The sequence below is a fragment of the Agelaius phoeniceus genome, chromosome 5 (genome assembly GCF_051311805.1).
Source record: "Agelaius phoeniceus isolate bAgePho1 chromosome 5, bAgePho1.hap1, whole genome shotgun sequence".
Taxonomy (NCBI): Eukaryota; Metazoa; Chordata; class Aves; order Passeriformes; family Icteridae; genus Agelaius; species Agelaius phoeniceus.
The window spans coordinates 1,335,025-1,355,549 of record NC_135269.1 but is presented as its reverse complement, the minus strand read 5'-3'; the positions used below and the strand labels follow the sequence as shown (position 1 = coordinate 1,355,549).

At 40.5% G+C, this 20,525-nt stretch overlaps 1 protein-coding gene across 2 annotated transcripts in view; it reads left to right on the top strand.

The window, feature by feature from the left end:
- BCAT1 (branched chain amino acid transaminase 1) overlaps nt 1-20,525 on the top strand; it is a 58,136-nt gene that overhangs the window by 15,998 nt on the left and 21,613 nt on the right. Inside the window, exons 3-6 of one of the 2 annotated variants that reach the window (XM_054631683.2) lie at nt 14,219-14,419; nt 15,576-15,632; nt 17,704-17,814; nt 19,124-19,243. In XM_054631683.2, the coding sequence (XP_054487658.2) occupies nt 14,219-14,419; nt 15,576-15,632; nt 17,704-17,814; nt 19,124-19,243 (489 nt within the window). The remainder of the gene's footprint in view (nt 1-14,218; nt 14,420-15,575; nt 15,633-17,703; nt 17,815-19,123; nt 19,244-20,525) is intronic. The other variant, XM_077178091.1, reaches the window with a different exon arrangement.

The window sequence follows — 20,525 nt, the reverse complement described above, 5'->3', positions numbered from 1 at the left end:
GGGACAGTCGGGAATGCTGAGCAGCTGCCAGGAGCTGACATGAAATTGCATCCCTCTCTTTTTATTTTAATCTTATGCCTAGAAATGAGCTCAGTTAAGATACCATTCTTTGCCTCTGCCTCCTTCCTGGATGCAGTGCCAGTAACTAAGAGCTCATTTAAAACTGTATGGGTACAGATGTCAGCTTCCAGTTTTCTGTTGGAAGTGCAGAGCCTATCAGCATGTGCTCCTTTGAATTCTGCATCTGTCCTAATTTCCTTTTTCCTGCCTTTTCTACGTCCTTTGCCTTTATTCTTTATGTCACACATCTGTAATTCCTTTTCTCTCTTATTCCCTGATTTACAGTCTTTAAAAAAGCCTTATCTATGTTTTGCAGAAATGTAAAAGCAGTACTCAGAAAAACTCATGTTTTTTCAGCAGTTCCGTTCCTGTTATTTCTGACTATTGTCAGCAGTACATGAGATGAAATTGTGATGATGTGCTTTGTAAGTGTTGTGTTCTTCCTGACTTTTTTGGGCAGTGCCACAGCTGTGCAGTCTTCAGAGCTATGCTGAAGTAATTATTTCCCCTTCAGTTGTCGGGCTCTAAACAGATATGAAATATTAATGCTGTAATAAATATTTTATAATATATATAATCAAATATAATGTATTTTATATTATTTGATCTGATAATTTTTATATAAGTATATAATTATATATGATATATAATTTTATAGTAATATATAATTATATATAATATATAATTATATAATATATATTATATATAATTTTATAGCATTTATATTATCATATATTAACAGAATATTCTAAAATAAAACTTAAAAAATAAAAATATAAAATATTATACAACATATATGATATAATATATATAAACCATTTTAATTATTTATTTATTTATAAAAAATATCTTTGATAAGGTTTATTCTGATGTTAATCTCATTGAAAACAGCAAGGAATTCTTGCGAGTCCATGACTGCAGAATTTCACTGTGTAGCAACGTGCCATTTAATTTTTATTTCCTCATTCTCAGCCCTTCCCAGTTCTTCTCTTCCTCATTTCTTTGTGTTGTGTCTCTCTGGCAATTCTGCCCAAGGAGGAAAATTCAGGATGACTTTTCAGCCTGAAGGTCTGATTTGAAAAACATGCTGACAAAGGCAGGCATGCAGCCAATTTTGAAACCACAAGAAATCACAAGTCTGGAGTGCAGGGGCTGTTTTGTGGATTCACCTTCAATAAATAGATAGATCTCAGTAGATTCATTCAGCAGAGTGTGCTGGGCTATTTGCAAACAAGAATTGCTGTACGGGAGGAGACCCTTGTGTAACCAAACTGACCCAAGCTTTCACTCATTGAGGCAGTCTGAGGAAGGACAACAAACTGTTGTGTTTGCCTCACAGGTGAACTTGGCATAAACTAAACCAGGCTTAAGGCAGATTTAATTATACCAGCAGTCAAGCAGGTGCCTTACCAAAGCTCCAAGTACCAAGTGGCACAAAGCTGGATTTAGTCCAGGTTCCTTTGCACTGATATTTGTGTGTCAGCCAGAATGGCAAATCATTGTAGTGGAGATGCTGGGTGAGGGGAAAAACACATTAACAGGTGGGACAGGTGGTCATAAAGGGAATAATGCTAGGAGAAAGCAGCTGGCTCAGGCTGAAGTCTAATTTGTGAGACTTCATTCCTGCCTTAGGACTCTGTTTCTGAAGATGAGCTGAGATTTTTTTTAGAAATCTAGAGATTTCTAGAAAATACTGTACTGTGGGAAGTGTGGGTATGAAAGTTAAGGTCAGAATATAGGTCCTGGTTGTAGTATCATGCATTATAATAATTATTTTTTAGCCTCTTTAACTTCACAGTAAAATTAAGAAGGAAAAACTTCATAAATGAAGAAAAAAAACAGCAAAAGAAAATGAAAATAAAATAGCCTGCATTCATTCTAGGGAGCTTCTCAAACATTTTTGTGGCAGACAGTTATGGGGTTACAATTTCAGAAACTATAGCTAATAATATTTCAAAGGAATCAAGCTGACCCATGGGGCTGACTGTGCTGAGCAAAGCTGCAATTTTGTGCCAGTGACCTAAGCAATCCAAGATTGTGGGAGTGCAGAAAGCAGGGTATGGTTTTGGTTAAAGCTTACATAAAACATATTGTTTCCAGCATTTGAATGCCAGATCAGCCCTCTGAAGACATTTCTGTTTAGAATGCAGAGCTGAGCTTTTTAGGTGGGGTGAGCTGCTGTGAGTTTTGCTGCAGTTTCTGCCTGGCTTTGAAAGGTGGAGCCAGAAAGTCCCTGTACATTGGGGTGAAGGCATGAATGTTACCATAATTTCTGGCAGGCAGTGAGCCCCTCTAACAGCTGCCTGTTCTCTGTTCTCATGCTTCTTTAAAAGCAGCAGGTCAGAATTGGCATTTTCTCCATCCTGACTGCCACTGAGTGACCTTAATTTGACTCAATTCTGCAGTTAAAAGTCTCATCCTGGCAGGTCTGTGGTTTACATTTAATGTATGGCTTTTAGAGTTGCCTTGTGAGCAGTCATCTTGGAACAGCTCAGAAACATTGAAGGAAATTGTGATTATGTTGCAGTTTCCTGGATTGTAGAAAGTACCAGGTCTCCAGGATTTACTTACCAAGCTCCTTCCATGTGACTGAAATCTTCTTGCCTCCTTGGACTGTTGTATGCACTTAAAAATACATTATATAAATAATTATTTAAATTATTTTGTTTATTTAAGTGGCAGCTGGTGATTTGTGACCACACCTAATTTGTAGTTTTTGTCTCTAGCCAGCACTGGATCTCTGTGAGGGGGATATCACATCAATAATGGAGAGTACAGTCATCCTTTGTGCCACTGAGTGGTTTTTTGGGAAGTTGGATCAAGAAATGCACATATCTGGTTTTGTTTATACTTGCATCCAGTAATACCACAAAAAAACACACAATTATGTCTAAGGCACTTAATTTTTATGACTAAAAGTCTGGCAGTTCCTTTAATGCATTCATTCTGCTTGTTGTGCTGTCACAAGACAGAATGAATGTTTGGAGAATGTAGCAGTCTGTTTCCATATGTAACTCTGATTTGGTTTCTTTTCATGTGTGAATTCTGACTTGGAATTCCTAGCACGTGATGTTAAGAAACTAAATAATCTCTCAGGATATGAGAGAAATAAAAGGCATCACAGATGCCTTTAATGTAGCCTTTTGTCTTGGAATTTGTCTTTGTTTTCCCTTTGAGACTGATATGTGGAGCACTTCAAAAAGGTATTACCTACTCCTGTAATATTTCCCTGAGTTTGTGATCTGAAGCTCTGGGAAAATTGGCATTGTAATGGTGCAAAGTTCAGTTCTTTTGTTTTACTTCTTAATAGCCTGTTTAGTGAGCCAAAGTGGTGCAGACTTTCTAGGGAATTTCTAGGGAATACTGGCTGGTTTGCCACACTGAAGCAGAATGGAGTGGCTGTAGCTTACAAGTGGACCTGGATTGAGTTGCTCATCTGAAGGCTTGTGGTGGCAGAAGGGGAAATGTTGAAGTGTTTAACTCCTGTGCCTGTGCTATATCAGTGAAATTTTCACCTGATGACCGGGAGGAATGATGAGGACTCCATCTTATCAGAAGGCTAATTAATTACTTTATTCTACTGTAGTATTCTATACTATGTTACATTACATCTCAACTGAATCTGCCAAGCACTCATCTTGTGACTGTCCTGACACACACACCTGGATTCAATTGGTCAGTGAATCAAAACACACCAGAATCCAATTACCAATTCCCTTCAGGTAAACAATCTTCCACCATGCATTCCACTTGTGAACAAACACAGGCAAGCAAATGAAATAAGAATTGTTTTTCCTGTCTCTGAGGTTCAGAGAATGCGAATCCCAGAATATCCTTGGGAACTTGTGCCTTGCTTTTCTCTGTGAAGAGAAATGTGACTGCAGTGCTACTGTGAATATCTGAGAGTGCTCCCATCGAGTGTTCTGCAGGCAGATCAGCCTGCCAGGCTCTGGGCCAGTGGGATGTGAGCCCTGGCAGCTGCCTGGGCAGGGCTGTGCTGCATCTCCTGACCCCTGTGGGCATCTTGGGCTTGCTAGGCCAGGTGCAGTGCTCTGCTGATACACCTATACAGCTTCCAGTCCAGGCTGTCCCACCTCCAGCCAGGTGAGGTGCTGGATATACTGAATTTTCCATAGGGATGTATGGCTTGTTATTTGTTTCTGGCATTGCTGTAACATTTTTAAGCTGTGAATTAGGTGACGCTGTGCTAAGTATTGTACAAATCTGAATATAAAGATTATTTCTACTCTACATATATACCCCCCCCCCCCCCCCCAAAACCCCAACCAAAAAATCTCTGACAATTTTCCCACAGAATCTAAAGCTGTAGTGTATGTTACACGAGAAGAAACTGAAATTCTTTTTGCAGTGCAGGTTCAAATTTCCATTTGTGGTTCAAATTGAGAGACTGCCAGTGGAAGTTTTACATTTCTGTGAGCCATAATCATTTTTATACCAAGTGAGCCTGATTTGTGGTAAATACAGTGGGATATAGGATACCTTATTCTGGGAATTGGGAGAGAGAACAGTCCATTTTGAGAAAATAGATGGTTTTAAGCTTTAATTTAGGAAACTATATGGTATGTGAAAAGTTTGCTGGCAGTGATAAACAGCAAACAGTTCTCTGATCCTAGGGGTTTTGTAATGAAAGATGAAATTTGTTTTTACCAAATTTTCTTGTTTCCCCTCCAGTTGCAAAGATCAAAGTATATAAAATGCTGAATAGTCTAATTTTTGAAATATTGTCTTAAAGTCTAAACTAATTGACTTTATCACATTAGCACATGAGTGTGACAGGGTTAAAGTTCCACTTCTGGAAGAGTTTAGGAAGTACTGAGCAGTTTTCCTCTATTTTCATTTCATAGGAGCAGTAGGTAAAGTTACTGACATGCTTAGAGCAAAGGGATCAGGGGAGCGCTCAAGGGTTTTTGGAATGAGGAAATAGACACAGTCATAGCTACCATATTACCCACAAGGCTAATAAATAAAAAGCAATTTACATGGTTTATATATTTTCAAATATATATTATTTCCTCCTCAGCTTGTCCTCAATTTGTCATTTTCTACTGACATCAGTAAATTATTTACCTGCCAAAGCACATGTGCACCCAGTGAGGCTTTCTGTCATATTGCAGCTGTTGATTCTTCAGGAGTTGTGAATGTTAGGGGGGATATTAGAAGAATGCCCTGCATTGCCATTTAAAATTCTATATTAGACTCCATTTTAAATTTTGCTTGATGAGATAGAGCATTTCCTTTATATTAAATTACATGGGGAAAGATTTATTATAGTAATGACATCTTGATGCTGTGATGAGCAGTAGCTCCCTGGAATGTGTGTATAGAAAATCTGCTGTTATATAAACTGTCTTGAAGCAGTAAAAGAGAAGCAGCCCAGGGGATGTGTGTGTGTGTAACAGGATACAGTAAGCATCTAAAAATGCTTTGGAGGTGGGGCTCTCATCAGCCCTGGAGAGGCCCTCTGCTGAGTGCAGTGCTGGGCTGCTCTCCTAAAGAATTCCTGTTCTCCTGGTGTCCAGCTTGATCCCTTTCAGCTGAAGCCCCTCATTTCCCATTTGGTAGCTCATCTCTGCATCACCTCTGTGGAAGTACAGAGCTGTAGCCACTGTTACATCAGGAATGCCAAGCTAGAGGCCAGCTCTGTTATTGTCATAAAATATTTAGCTTGTTGTGGGCTGGGCACTTCCTTAGAAAAGGTTATTCTGATTTTGATTTCAGCTGAATCTGTTTGCTTTTTTGTGTTATTGTCAGTGGTAACAAAACTATTTGTTTTTTGTGTTGTGCTGAATTAAAAAAGATTGGTGAGTAATAATGCTGTTAAATCACTGTACTTTGATATCACCTGGTTATGTATAGGCTGCAGAATTATTTCAGGTGATTTACTATCAAATCTCATTCCCTCATCTTTACCTGCCAATAGGAAAACTTCATCCAGTTCCAGGACAAAGAGTGCTGAGTGGTTTCTGTGATACTCTGCATCCACGTGGGCACAAACTCTTTGAGTATTACTATTAATAGGTGCACCAGACTGACACATATCTGCTGCTCTCATTCCAGTTATTAGGAAAGAATTTGGGGTCTCTGGCAGCTCCTTTCACTTTCAGCTCGATGGCGAGTGGTTCTGTGTCTCTCTTCAAGTGGGTAATGTTCTTCAAACAGTTGCAGGCTTTTAGCAAATAGATTTTCTAAGCTGTAAGAGAGGAACTGATGGGTTATCTGGAGCTGGAGGATTTGCAAATAAAGCTAATTGTCTTCGGGTGAGTAACAGGAGCTTTTAGCCAAGATAAAAGGAAACTGCTAAAAAAACCAGCCAGGGGCAGTTTGGCTGAGCTGATTTATAGCACAAGAAAGTGATGCTTTATCACTTGTTTCACTAGGAGCTTAAGATGTGTCTGTGAAAGCACAGAAATTGCACTGGAATTGTGGAGATTGCATTAACCTTGTATCATTTTCTGGATTTGTTTTTCCCAAGGTAAAGAGTTGATTTTAAAATGCAAGGCTTAGCACCAGTCAGTGATCAAAGTAAACTTATAAGCTGACTCCAAAACTGGAAAAATCCATAGTGTCCATACCTATTTCCAAGATTTCTTAAATTTTAATGTCATTGTGATGTCATGTCCCCAGTTTTGATAGTAAATGTTTTCTTTGCTGAGCACACTTGAACAGAAGCTGCAATTTTGGAAGAGAATTAAGTTGGATTGGTTTTTTCCATAGGATCCTCTTGGGCTTCCTGCTTGCTTTTTGAAAGGATATCCTAACTTTCCATGAATTAACAGCTTAGAGAGTTGGAAGAGGTTTATGTTAATCCTGTATTTAGTCCCTGTTTCTAAGAAAATACTGAGTGGAATAAAATGGGAAATGATGGCATTTTCATTGGCAAATCAGACACTGAATTTCATGGCAGTATTTAAGTTTACTGCTGTCTGCCAGTGTGAAAGGGAGATGGAATCTGAGAAAGAGTTAGGTGTGGTTAACTGAATGTTTGAAATTATTCCCATAACCTCTGTACAATATAGAGACTGTACCATGAAAGCATTTTATATTTATGTTCCAAAAGGTTTTGAATGCCTGCATTCCATGAATCCACTTCCTTGCATGTCTGCAAGCTTATTAAAATCAGGATAAGAAGATTTAATTGCAACTGCTCAGGACTTGGACATACAAGATTATGGTTCTATTCTTGGCTGCTCCACACAACATGTTTGTGACTGGCCAGGCTACTTAGGCAAAATACATCCAACTTGTCTGTCTGAAATTTAGGTTTTCAGTTCATTTCTTCCTTCAGCATGGCTACTTCTTTCAGAGGAGATTAGATGCAAAAAAAATCTCATTTTTTGTTCCAATTGCTTCATGTAAAGTACAAATGATATTTCCCAAACCAGGAGACAGGAGTGTCTTGAATCTTGGTGGAAAGATGTGTTATTGGTGAAATGTCAGAGACCTCTCTATTCCAGTCTTGTGTCACAGGCCAGTGTGAGCCCTCAGCTTGTGTTAGACTCAAACCTTCTCCCAGGCAAAGTCTTTCTAAAAATGGAACACTGTGTTTACGCTGCTCTGCAGAAATGCAGTGGTTGTGAGGCAAGGAGCAGCACAGCATCAGCAATTGCATTCACCAAACTGTCAGATCTTTGAGAAAAGCAGTTTGTGTTAATACTGAACCACATGAATTAGGTAACTAGCTATGACTGCCATTAGTGAAGAATGGTCCTAGTTCTGTTTTTTTCTGGTTTTTTTTTTCTGGGTTTTTTTCTGTTTGGTTTTTTTTTTTTTTCCTAGGTTTTTTTTTTCCCTGTTTTTTTTCCTTTTTTTTTTCCTGTTATTTTTTTCCTGTTTTTTTGTTCTTTTTCTGGGTTTTTTCTGTTTTAAGGTTTGTTTACAAACAGATGTGAGGACTTTCTGCTGTTATGGAATTGCAGTCTGTGTTTCCCTAAATGGAATTGCTTCTTTCTAATCTGAATCCCAGGTGTGTCTGCACTGCGGATGTGAACTGCAGTTGTATGGCTAAAGAAGGTTTTTAGAGCTGACTTGCCCAAAGGTAACAGAGAGCTCACACCAGTGTGTCTGTCACACCAGTGTGTCTGTCACACCAGTGTGTCTGTCACACCAGTGTGTCTGTCACACCAGTGTGTCTGTCACACCAGTGCAATGGCTGCACTTAAGCCTGCTCACACTCCCTGCTCACCCCACTTAGTTGATTTGAACAGCTGTTTCTGAAAAAATGATTCATGGCACCAAAATACAGCCAGTGGGTCTGGTTTTATTCCAGTGTTTAATAGACTCATCAAAGTCTTTGTGGTCTGAATTACATAGAGAGAAACATATTTGAAATATTTTAGAGACTTTTTTGATAGGAGAGATACTAAGTGACTGTTTTTTGTAGATCTGAAAATACAAATAGCTGGAGTAGAGGAGGTAGACCCCACTAAAATAAAGTAGATTTGTTTCTTAAGATTTCCTTAATATCAGGTGGAAGGTTTCCTTAGGATCTGTAGGAATCCCATCCCAGCATCTTTCTTAACCTTAAAAATACATCTTTTGAAATATGTCAGTGGAGAAGAAACAAATCAGTAAAGGAGAAAAAAAGCTCCAAACCTAATAATAAGTCCATTTAATTTTCCTGAAGCAGAAGAAAGGGATGAGGCTGTAAAGATTCGAGTAGTTTTTCCTGCCTTACAATCCAGATTCCTACAAAGCTGGAAGAAAGGGCCTTGATTAACTGAAATGGTCTCTGGATCAAATCAGTGGGAAGTTATGCAGGCAGCATTTCAGCAGTGTGGAAAAACTCTTAAAATTTAGCTAGTGCCATTGAAATGAATGATATATTTTTAGGATAAAAGAAATTTCTGCTATGCTTTATCATCTAGCCTGACTGTAGCTTTCCAACATCTTCATTTCCCTTCTGTTGTGTTTTGAGGGCTTGAGAATATATTTTCAGCTGTGCTGCTGCCCTGGGTGCTCTTTTCATTCCTTTAGGCAAGAAGTTTATGTCAATTCCCACCACTTCTCTCTTTTCTTGTCAGAACAGGTTTCCTTCCCTACCTAGTGCTGCAGATCAAACATTCCTGCAGCAGAGCTGGAGCCTCTGTCAGACCAGGGGAAAGGTTAAAGGAGCCAGCAGTGGGTTATGCTGCCCTCCTTTTCTTGCAGACTGCAGCAGAATTTCATTCTTTGGTGAGACAAATATCTGAGAAGTATCAGTTATGAATAGTTTGGGGGGAATGCCTTGCAGAGGATGGACTGGACATAGTCCTTCCAGCCATATTTCCTGCTGTTTCCATGTCTGTCTTACAGCTGACTCAGAGCCTTGACTCTCTTTTGCTTTGTCATTTGTTCTGTGGTTTATTACCCTATGTACAGCCAAACTGATGCAATGATTCCAGGACTCAGTCCAATTACATGTGCTAACATATCTCAATCTCAGATGAAGTTTCAAGGAAGCTTTATGTTGAAAGATTTCTGTTATTTTTGGTATTTACCCTGGGATTGCAGAAGACTGGTTTTTGTTTTGTGTTTTGGTTTTTTTTTCCCTTTGGTGATAGTAGTAGTAGAAAAAACAGGGCTTTTTTTCCTCCTCAAATCTTATTATAATAGCTTGGCACACATTCCATTCTCAAGCCTCAGGCTCTGTTGTAAATTTAAAATAGTATTGATGGTAAAGGGTTTATAGGATAGCTTACATAAATATTACTTTATTCATTCTCTCCAATTCTTCTCAGCTATGTTTTGTTGCCTTTCCTTATGCTTTTTGAGTCTCCTTGTCAGGATTTGTTCCACTGCTGTTCTCAAATGCAAGGGCAGAACAAGTTCTTTGATTTTGCCTGTGCTTTTGTGTTTGTTGTTGCATGAGAAGGCCCTGATCTTTTCTGGGATATGCTTACAAATTCAGCATAAGATAAAAAATTATTGCAGTTGCTTGTGATCTTGAATTAATCACCTAGACTGGAGGTCAGGGAGGTTACTGTTTTCATCAGAGGAGATTGCAGTCAGTCTCACTTGGGTGCGTGTTAATGTTTTGGGGATCTCTGCTGAAACTTGCTGCTGTTTTTAGGTGACCTGTGAGTTACTTTACAGCTGGGGCTGCCAGGTCTGGTTTTACTCAATTAAGTGATAGAAATGCCTGGCCTAGCCCAGTGCTTAGAAAAGTTTGGGTGTGTCAAATGAGTTAGACCTGTTACAGTTTATGGTCTGGGATTTTCAGTGCAGCCAAGGATCATTTGGGAAGGCATTGCCAAGACTTGCTAGAAAGTGTAGGACAAAATATGTCCTTGCCATCTGCACCTACCTGAGATGGCTGTCTAGGGTAAGAGAGGTGGGAATGCAACAAGGAGAGTGGCAGCTCTGGCCAGGGGCTGCTCTCAGCTCCAAATCCACTTAAAGCCATGGCAAAGGTTGGGTGGAACAAACCTTGAAGTGACAGCTCAGCCAGGCATCAGGATGTGGTGTCACAGCCTTGGTTAGACATGCACCAGCAAGTCACCTTTAATTGGCCCAGCTCATAATTGAGAAGATGGTTTGATCCAATGGTGAATTTTAGTCTCAAAATGTCACAATATGTCTTCTTTACTTGGGCTGGGTAAAGCTTTGCCCTGGAAGAAGCTGCATTGGAATGAACAGGCACTTTTCAGCTGAGGAGGTTCTCAGAAGGTGTTTCCTGCGGACAGCAGCCCTGTGTAGGTTTAGTGTTGCCATGTAAGCCCTGAAAATCAGCAGTATGCAGCTGTTTCCCTAACACTCCCTTTTGCCTACCATAGGCAGGGTAATCTGGTATTTCCCATTCCTTACCAGAGTGTCCTGGGCTGGGATGTTGGAGGGACATCTTCTGCATCCCTTTCTGCTGTGACATGGAGATTTTGTAGACTTGGGACTGTGTCACTTTACTTTAGAAACAGGTACCAAATAGCTGCACTCTATTAGACCATGTGCCACATCCCCTTCTTTTTTTAATCTCCCTTATCTTCTTTGTTCAGCATTTACCAGTTTTCCTTCCAGGTTAATGGTTTTATTAGGCAACAGTATCAGGAGGTGCTTGAGAGCATGTTGGATAAACAAAGCAAACATAACACAAGCCTAGCTGAAAATTCCCCTTTGTGTTGGCAGTGCAAACAGTGGAGATCTGGATGGGTGCTAATGCCAATCCCTAATGCATCCTTAACATGCTGCTTTTAGGGCTTGGGGAATGTTGGCAAAGGAAGAAAGGAAATTGCTGTTTGTAAAGGTCACAGATGATAGCAGGGTAGCACTGAGATAATCTTTTAAAGAGGGATGTTACAGAATAGGCATTGATACTTGATAATACCCTGGCATTTGTCACCTGGCCTTGCTCTGCTCCCCTTTTGTGGGTTCTTCTGAGTGTTTTGATTTGCCTCCTGGTGCTGCCTGAACAAAGGGTTTGTGAGCCAGGTGAGATGTTGTGTAGGGTGTCCTACACAGCGACCCAGAAGAGGCTGAGCTAATACTTCATGCAGACCACACTGTGGGAGAGTGTTCCAAGGATGATCCTCCCAAACCTCCTTCCAATGTGTTCTCCTCCATGGAAAAAGAAGACCAAATACATTGCAGCACTCGATGCTGTCTTGACAGAAAAAGCATTTAGATTCTGAAAGATTTGGGTGCTGTTGCACATTGTTCATTTGCACTGCTTGGTAAAAAAATGAAGAAAAGGACATAATGGGTGAAGGAATAGAGTCCTAAGAAATGATATTAAGAAAGTAATGGCCAAAAAAGTCAATCTCCAGAGAGCTTAACAGGATTATAAGACTGAGAAAATTGCCTTTTTGCCTGTTGAATGATTGTTGCCCTGGTGGTCAGTGCAGTTCAGCCTGTCTCTAAGGTCTCAGCCAGGCTGCTCCTGCTGTTGTTTGAAGGAATTGTTACGGGTCAGGTGCTGTACCTGACTCTGTTGACACAGGTGTTGGCACAGTGTCTGAAGGAAAGCTGGCTTGCCCAAATTCTGAAAGAGCAAATGGGGTTCCTGGTCAGACTGTGCAGCTCCAGGAAGCTCTGTGGTGTGGGAGTTGTCTGCCTCTTTTTTGGGTAAGGGTCAGAGTTCCTGCCTCTCCGGGCTTTCTGCCTTTGAGGGACTCAAAGTGAAATGCAGTGAGTGTGTTTCTTCACTTGTTCAGCTTGCTGCTCCCTCTCCACTGCTTGTGGATTTATGAGAAGAGCCAGGTTAAAACTCTTTCCCATCCTTAAATAAAAGATTTGTTAACCCCAGCAAATTTAACAAACTCTTTTGAAGTGATGCCTTTCAAGTAGTTGTGCTACCACCACTGAGGAGGCAGCAAAGGGAGTCATAAAGCAGAAATCAGTACACTGATGGGAGCTCTAGGAAAAGAGGTTTCAAATGATAATTATGGTCCCCAGTCCAGTTTATTGTACCATAATTACCCTAATGAAAGTGACCTGAGGAGCCTGGAGTCCAGGGAAAGCAGTTGATACCACGGGAAGAGGGAGTTCTTTATCTGCTGTGATTCTTTGCAGAGATAAACCCAGAGATACATCTGTGTTCTACACACTCACTTAAGCCCCACTGACATCCCTGCTCCCCTGTAATTGTTTTCTTGAGCTGAGTCCTGCACTGTGGATAATTGCAAATACTCCTCTATGGTTTTTATGCTAATCCACGTCCTCTGTGATACCTGTTTTCCTAAAGCTTGATAAGAGTGCTGAGAGGTTGCCAGGTAAAATTAGTTTCAGGACATCATTAGGTGGTGCTTCTCCCATTGGAGCATGCACTGTCAGAAGAATAAAGAGAAGAGTTAAGAAGAGCAATTGTTGTTTCATCAGATTATGTATTAATTCAACCAGACTAATGCACTGTAATATCTAGACAAGCCTTATAATTGGAGATAGTTGAAACAAGCTTTTAGCTATTCATGTGCTCCTGCTCTAAGTTAATTTCACATCTAAACCAATAAGCAAAAAAAACCTGAACCAAAACAACTAATCAATAAGAAACAGGTCTTTGTTCATTAAAGACATCTTGAAAATTGTTTACAGAGATGGGGGTGCACTTCTTCAAAAGCTTGGGACTGATTTTGTCTCATTTTGTTAAATGTGTGCAGGGGGTGAGAAGTCCAAGACACTGAGATCTCTTGCAGAAGCACTTTTTTAGATCAAATAATAATTTTGCAAATCATTGGATCAGTATTCTGACTACTTCTGTCTCAGTCTGTTCCATATGCACAGCACAGAGGAGCAGGATTTCACCTGGGGGCCTGCAATAAGGGCCAGTGCTTTCTGAGTTGAGTTAGGAAGGAAAATGGAGCTTTGGATATGGTTCTTTGAACTCTCCCTGGCCTCTGAGCAGCAGTTTAAATGCCCAGAAGGAAGCACAGGAAGAGAAAGGAGAGGGTGACTCAAGGCTCTGCCTGCTTTGCAGCCCTCTCTGGTTGTTCAGCCCCTACCTGTGAATAAAAAGGGAATGACATGCCAGAGATCTGCATTCCTAATTTCCCTGTTGTTCTTCAGGATGATTCACACCACAGGAGCTATCATGGAGAAAATTAACTTTATTCCAGCCAGAACCAGTGCAAAACCCTGTGGCACATGTCTGCAGCTAGTCATGGCTTATCAGAGAGTCTGCAGTCCCTGGTGCAGGGAAGCATTTAGCCTTTTTTGCTAATGGGATTTTTCTAGGATCATAAGTGTTTGTTAGGATCATAAGAGCAAGTTATTGTGGCATAAGTGACTTTCTGACTGCTGGCTCTGATCTCTCACATTGGTTTTATGTATTTAAGGAAAATCAGTGTGACATCTACTTAATTGTGATGGTGATTAATTTCTGATGATCAGCTTATGTGCTGAGGTACAGCAATTGGTTGTTAACCTAAGTGTCCAGGAGATTACATTTGCTAATTTTCTGGGTTTGTGCCTTGTACTACTTCTTTAACTTAATTCTTAAACAGAATTTCAAAATGTGCTACTTCTTGTACAACAGCACTGTGAATATGTTTGCGTGCACTTTATGAATATTTTGCCAGCTTACTTAGAGGTTGGCTGCCTTTAACCATCATGTCATTAAATATCCCTACAGAGAAAATACTTAGGCTTGTCCTTGTTCACTGATGCAGAACAATTTTAAATCAGTCTGCCTTCATTATTTTGATAAACTTCATTTTTCTTTCTGTTCCTTCAGGCATCCGACTTGATTATCACCCCAGCTACGACGTTCAAGGAGAAACCAGACCCCACTGGTCTGGTGTTTGGAACTGTGTTCACTGACAATATGCTGACAATTGAATGGTCCTTGGCTTCAGGATGGGAGAAACCCTGTATCAGGCCTCTAGAGAACCTCTCAATACATCCAGCTGCCTCAGCCCTGCATTATGCTGTAGAAGTGAGTAGTACATGGATTTGGAAACCAAATGGTTTTTGTTTTATTAGCTCTGGAAGCCACAGCTTTGTAATACAAGGAGCATTACTGCCTTAAGTTCATTAGTATTGAGTTACATCTCGTTCTGTTAACTGGTGTTCTTCCAGAGTAATTGCAGTATTTACAGCAGGGTTATGTGTGACACAGCAGCAGCTTGGCCTGGGGATGCCAGCACACTTAAAGTCCTAGCCTAGGGAAGGTGAGCTCTTTCTTGAGAGGTGATAAATTTATTTGAAAAACCATTCTTGTTCACTGACAGTGGGTTGGTCCAGTTACTGTCTCTGGTGTGTGTCGGAACATGAGTTTCTCAAAGTAGCTTTAATTTGGGGGCTGAACATGCACTCTGTACAAGTCACTTGCAGCTGGTTTAAAGGTTGATAGCTTGCATTGCAGGACAGGCTAGGCAGGTGCTTGTTTGAAACTCTGAACCAGTCCCTGGAGCTCAGAGCTGGATCTGATGCACTCAGCATGTACAAACAGGTACATGTTTGAGGAGAACAGACAGCAGGGAACTTGGGGAAGTGGGATGTTAGGTCGGAAACCAGCGTGGTTAAAATTTCTGTGCTTGGCTGACTGCTGCCCACAGCAGCCTTTGGTGCCTGCAGAGCAGCTTGGGCTTTGCTCACACCTATGGGAGCCCCGGCAGGCACAGAACCTGAAATGGAAGCCCACTTCTCCCACTTCTGGGGAGGTGGGAGTGTCTCCACTGCAGTGAGTGGAGTTGCTTGTGCTGCTTTTATTATTATTTTTCCTTTTTTCTTTTTTTTTTTTTTTTGTATTTTAACCACTGGTACAAGGGAAGCTTTCCCTGCTTGTTGTCCCTGAGCTCCTGCCTTCACCATTTTTATTTTGACTGATTTTTTTCTTCATCTCGTCACCAAGCCTCCAGAGGTCCTGTGTAAATTACAGCAGGGCCCTGGCACTGAGGCTGCAGCTCTTGATCTGCCCAGGACATCAGAACCACGCTGGAGTCCCAAATCTGTATTTCACTCTTAGTAGCACATTGCTTTAATGCTTGGTCTCTGGCCTGGTCTGAAATCATTGCTAATATGAATATGCTCTTATTTTTTTTTCCATTTTTTTTTATTCTTTTACCCTTATTGCATCACGTTTCCTCTAGCCAAGAGGACAGAGAGAGGAGAATCTGGTGTCATTGCTGTGGCTCAATGAATACACAGTGGGTATAATGAAAGTGATGAGTTTGGCATTCCCTCCCCTTTCTCCTTGCCTTTCATGATGCAGTGTGCTAATCTGGATCTGCTGAACTCCAGATCCAGCTCCTGTGATGTACAGATGTCAGATAGTGCTGTTCTCACACCACTGTAGCAACCAACCATCAAGCAACCACAGCAGTTGCTTTCATTAAAGCTGAACATTTCTGGAACACATCACTGTCTCCCTTTTTTAATGAGTAGAAGGTTTTACTGAGCTCTGGAAGATGAAAAGTATTTCTTTTTGGAGAAAAAAATTTAACATCTTGAGAAGGCTTTGTGTTTCAGTAATGATGTGATTCTTACTTCTGTCAAACCATTGATCAACTCTTAGTAGTGACATTCCTCCGTTTTCCCTCTCATTAAAAGTTCTGTGAATGTGTTTGGGAGGGGAGGGTGGGGGGAGAAAAAATGTGTTCTGGGGTAAGAAAGCAATATTCCAACCATGTGCTATCAGTTAGTAACTGGCCCAGTAAAAATCATATCAAATATCAGCTAGATATCTGTAATACATGTAATATCTGATATATGTAACACTATCCTTTATTAAAGACTTTATTTTTCCTGGTGGCAACAATGTCTACCCTAGGAAGAACTTCTTTTTCAAAATTGTGCCAAGCTTTTAATAAGGTTGGCATGGCCATAGGACTAAGGCAGGTTTGGAAAGCAAAAAGTTCTGGGTTCTAATTCTGGTTCTGCTACATAATTGGCACACAGCCTGAGGAAAATTGCTGGGATTCTGCAACCCAGTTACAACCCAATTAAAATTTGTCATGTGGAAGGACCTAGCTCTGCCATGGAACTGCATGCAAGTTTTCCAAAGATTGCATTTCACTGATTCTTATGGAAAAATATAGAATTTGATAATAGTGAAACCTGAAATACTCTGTTAAAATTACTTGGGCACAAATACGGGATTATTTTTTCCAAATAAAAAAAGCTGCATATCTAGACTTCAAACCACATGGGATGCAGTTCCAGCCATTTTTTGTGGAACAGTCAGAGGAGGAGAAGCCTGAGGAGTTTGACAGCAGTGATGCAGTTAAATTCATAGAACTTACACTGAAATTTAATGTACAAAGAAACGCTTTGGAAGATAAAATTCTAAGAATCTGACCTGTTGTCTGTAAGCATAAGTGAGCCTTTAATACTTAATCCAAATAAGAGTTGTGTATACATATATATGGACATGAGCTTATATAATACACGTGTTTTCTGTCTAAAAGTATAACCAGAAATTACGAGTCTGTAGCTGAAAATAACTGGATATTTGGTGGGTGTGGTTTTTGATGTGGTTAGGAGATGCTGGGAGGGCATTGATAGGATAAGGGTTTCTGATTGTCAACACGAGTTGTCTGGGTCCTGTAGTTTGATGGGATAACTATGTTTAGATTTCCTGTAAGGTATATAGAGAAAATATTTCCATGTATTTTATCTTTAGAGTAAGGCTGCATCTCTCTCATGCAGGCTAAATCCCATTCCACAGCATAGTGGCATAAGGGGGAAATAAGTGACCAGCTCCTACTACAACTACAACAAGAACTTTACAAGAATTCTCTCAATTAGTTATTTATACTTCCTAACAGAGATAGAATAAGTGTTTTGGCCAGAGCTCTAAAAATAATTAACATATATATAAAAATTAAAATTCCATAGATCCCTTATATAAGCAAAAATGCTGCTTTGACTCAGGTATCGGTCAGGATGTGAGGGAATCGTTAAGTCAAACACATGCTACAAATTTTAATTGCTGTAACCAAATTATGAAAAAAAAAAATGAGGTTATGATGAGGAATTCTGAAGTTGCAAAGATACTGATATTGCAAAGATTCTGATATTGCAAAGATACTATACTATATGCCTCTAGTGCAGGTAAATCTGTCTCACTGGCGTGTATTGCCAGAACTCACTAGTTAGTATTTTCGTGTTTGGGTGCTGTGAGCAGCAGGGTGAAGCTTTTCTTTCCCCAGTTGGCATGGATCCTCAGGGGTGAGCTGTCTGAGTCACTGTGTGCTTTCTCCCCTCCCTGGCTTGTAGCTGTTTGAAGGGATGAAGGCGTACCGAGGAGTGGATGGCAAAATCCGCCTGTTCCGGCCCACCCTCAACATGGACAGGATGGCACGGTCAGCACTGAGGACAACCCTGCCAGTACGTACCCAGGGCACCTCCTGCTCCTTCTAACAGCCTCCTCAGAGCAGGTTTTCACTGTCACAGTGCACATCTCTACAGCTTTTCAGTGGTAACGTTGATCAAACACTCTTTAAGTCTTTGATAGCGCAATCAAACTTTGTTAACAGATCTTACTTATTGAAGGAAATCCTTTAGTGCTTATTTTAAAATCAGAACAGTGAGTGTTTTGCTTTCATTGTTGCCTCCCTGCTGCCTCAGAGTGTTTCTGAGGGATTATTGTATTTGTGGGGTGCCCTGCAGCAGGAAGGAATGATGGATCTGATTCCATGTTCTCAGAAGGCAGATTCATATAATTTATTAAAATATATATAAATTACAAAATAATTTATGATTTTATGATACTATATATTATATAAAAGCATACTATACTAAAGACTACAGAAAGGATACTTACAGAAGGCTAAAACGATAATAATGAAAACTCATTACTCTTTCCAGAGCCCCAACACAGCCTGACCCTGATTGGACATTGAGTCAAATCAATTCACATAAAACGAATGAAACAACCACCTGTTGGATAAACAATCTCCAAACCACATTCCAAAGGACCAAAACACAGGAGAAGCAAATCAGATAATTACTGTTTTCATTTTTCTCTGAGGCTTCTCAGCTTCCCAGGAGCAAAATCCTGGACGAAGGGATTTTTCCAGAAAATATGACAGTGACAAGGTGTGGGTGCTGTTCTGCAGGTATTTGCATGCAGGCAGCTGTCTGATTTGCTCTGGTGCTATGTTCTCCCTTTTCTTCTCTGCACTTCAGTTAAGTTGTTCAGCCTCTTGAGTGCCTTTAGTTTTGGTCATGCCAGTAACTTAACACTGCTTTTAGCAATTGTATCTTGGGCAGTGAACTTCCTCCCAGGTTTGTTAGCTTAATTGCTATAAGAACTTGGGAACTGTGGGAGACTTGCTGACCCCTTGGAGCTATGAACCAGAGCACTCTCCTGTAGAAGAGGTGGTGCTGTATGCCCAGCTGAGTTGGCTGCACAGTTGGCTCCACATGCTTTGGAGGCAAGAAGGGTCAGTGGCTCCTTTTTACCATCTCAGGAGGACACTTTGGAGCAGAGCAGGTCACTCAGGATACTGCACAAAAAGGCACAGTAGCTAAAACCATGGGATATTAAATTCTGTAAGGAATGAACCCAAAGAAGGTGTGAACCTCTGCAGCGTGTCACTGTTGCATATCCTGAGGAGGTGTTCCCTGGAGCATGTGGAGCTGTGAGGACCACAAAGTGTTCCATTGCCTTTTTTCTCTTTCTGTTCCTTGCCAGACTTTTGACCAGAAGGAGCTGTTGGAGTGCATCCGTAAGCTTGTGGAGCTGGAGCAGGAGTGGGTGCCCTACTCAACCTCTGCCAGCCTCTACATCCGTCCTACCCTCATTGGAACTGAGGTCTGCGATATTTATTTTCCCTCTCTTTTTTTTTTTTTTTTTTTTTTTTTTTTTTTTTTTTTTTTTTTTTTTTTTTTGTTTATTTGGGTACGAGGCAAAGTCCTCCATCCATACAGTGAAATAGTCAGCAGTCAGTAAGTGACAGGATGAAGTCTGGGGGCAGACTGGTTTTGTGGTTTTACTTGGGAGTCCCCAGCACGAATTTAAGGTTGACCACAGTGCCACTCAGTGGGCACACCAGCTCAGAGCACAGAAAATAAACGGAGTTTGCTCCCACTACTCACAGTGGGAATGGAGCAGTGCTTTTTAATTGGGGTTGTGCTGATGTCAGGATAGTTGTACCTGACGTGGTAATATTAAAATCCTAATAATTCAGAGAGAACATGATGGATCACATCTTGCTGTGTACATTTTGTTATTTCAAGTCATATCTGAACTTAGAAGTTTTTGTAAGATTTTACCCTGTAAATTAAGATGTCTCAGAAGAGACACTTTCATCAGAGCTAAGGACTAGTCCCTCTGTCAATTATTCTTGAAACTGACCTTCTAAGGGGCTCTTTAGCAAATAGCTATTAATGTGTCCTCTCTGAGTTTCATGTGTGAGTCAGTTCTGTAGTGTTGATGAAGAAACAGAGTTTATTTTATTAAATCCTTCAGGGTTCTTATTTTTCAGCAGTAGCAGGACAGAAGTGTACAATGGTAGAGCATAGGACAAGGAAGCTAAAGAATGTAGGTTCCAAACTATATAAACTAAACTCCTACAATGTCCCTATCTGTAAGTAGTTACCATAAGTGAGCATTTTACATTTCACATAGGTTCTAGGACTCCATTAATTTGATACTTTTAAACGAGTTACAGATTTTCAGATTGAAGAATCTCCACTCAGTGACTATAAGGTACTGATATTAAAATTGGGTGTTTACCCCTGGTTTTGCTTTTGGAAATTCTTTTGCTCTGAGCTTTGTTTCAGGATAGCCAACCCTTGTGGTCTTTCCACTAGGATGTGTTGTTTCCAGGTTGCATGTCCTGCTAGGCTTTTAGAATCAATTTTAGGCTTCTGGATCAATCAGAAAACCAGGCAGCACAATCTTTTGAATGATCACATCAGCAAAAATATCAAGATCTCAGTTAATCGTGTTGGAAGTCTTTCTGAAGCAGCAGGGTAGACAGAAACCAAAGGAACCCTTTCAGCACCTGGAGAACTTTGGCCAGCACCAGACTCCTTTCCTGCACCTTCAAGTATTGATGGTGATGACTTGGAGTGTGAGAAGCCATCTCTCA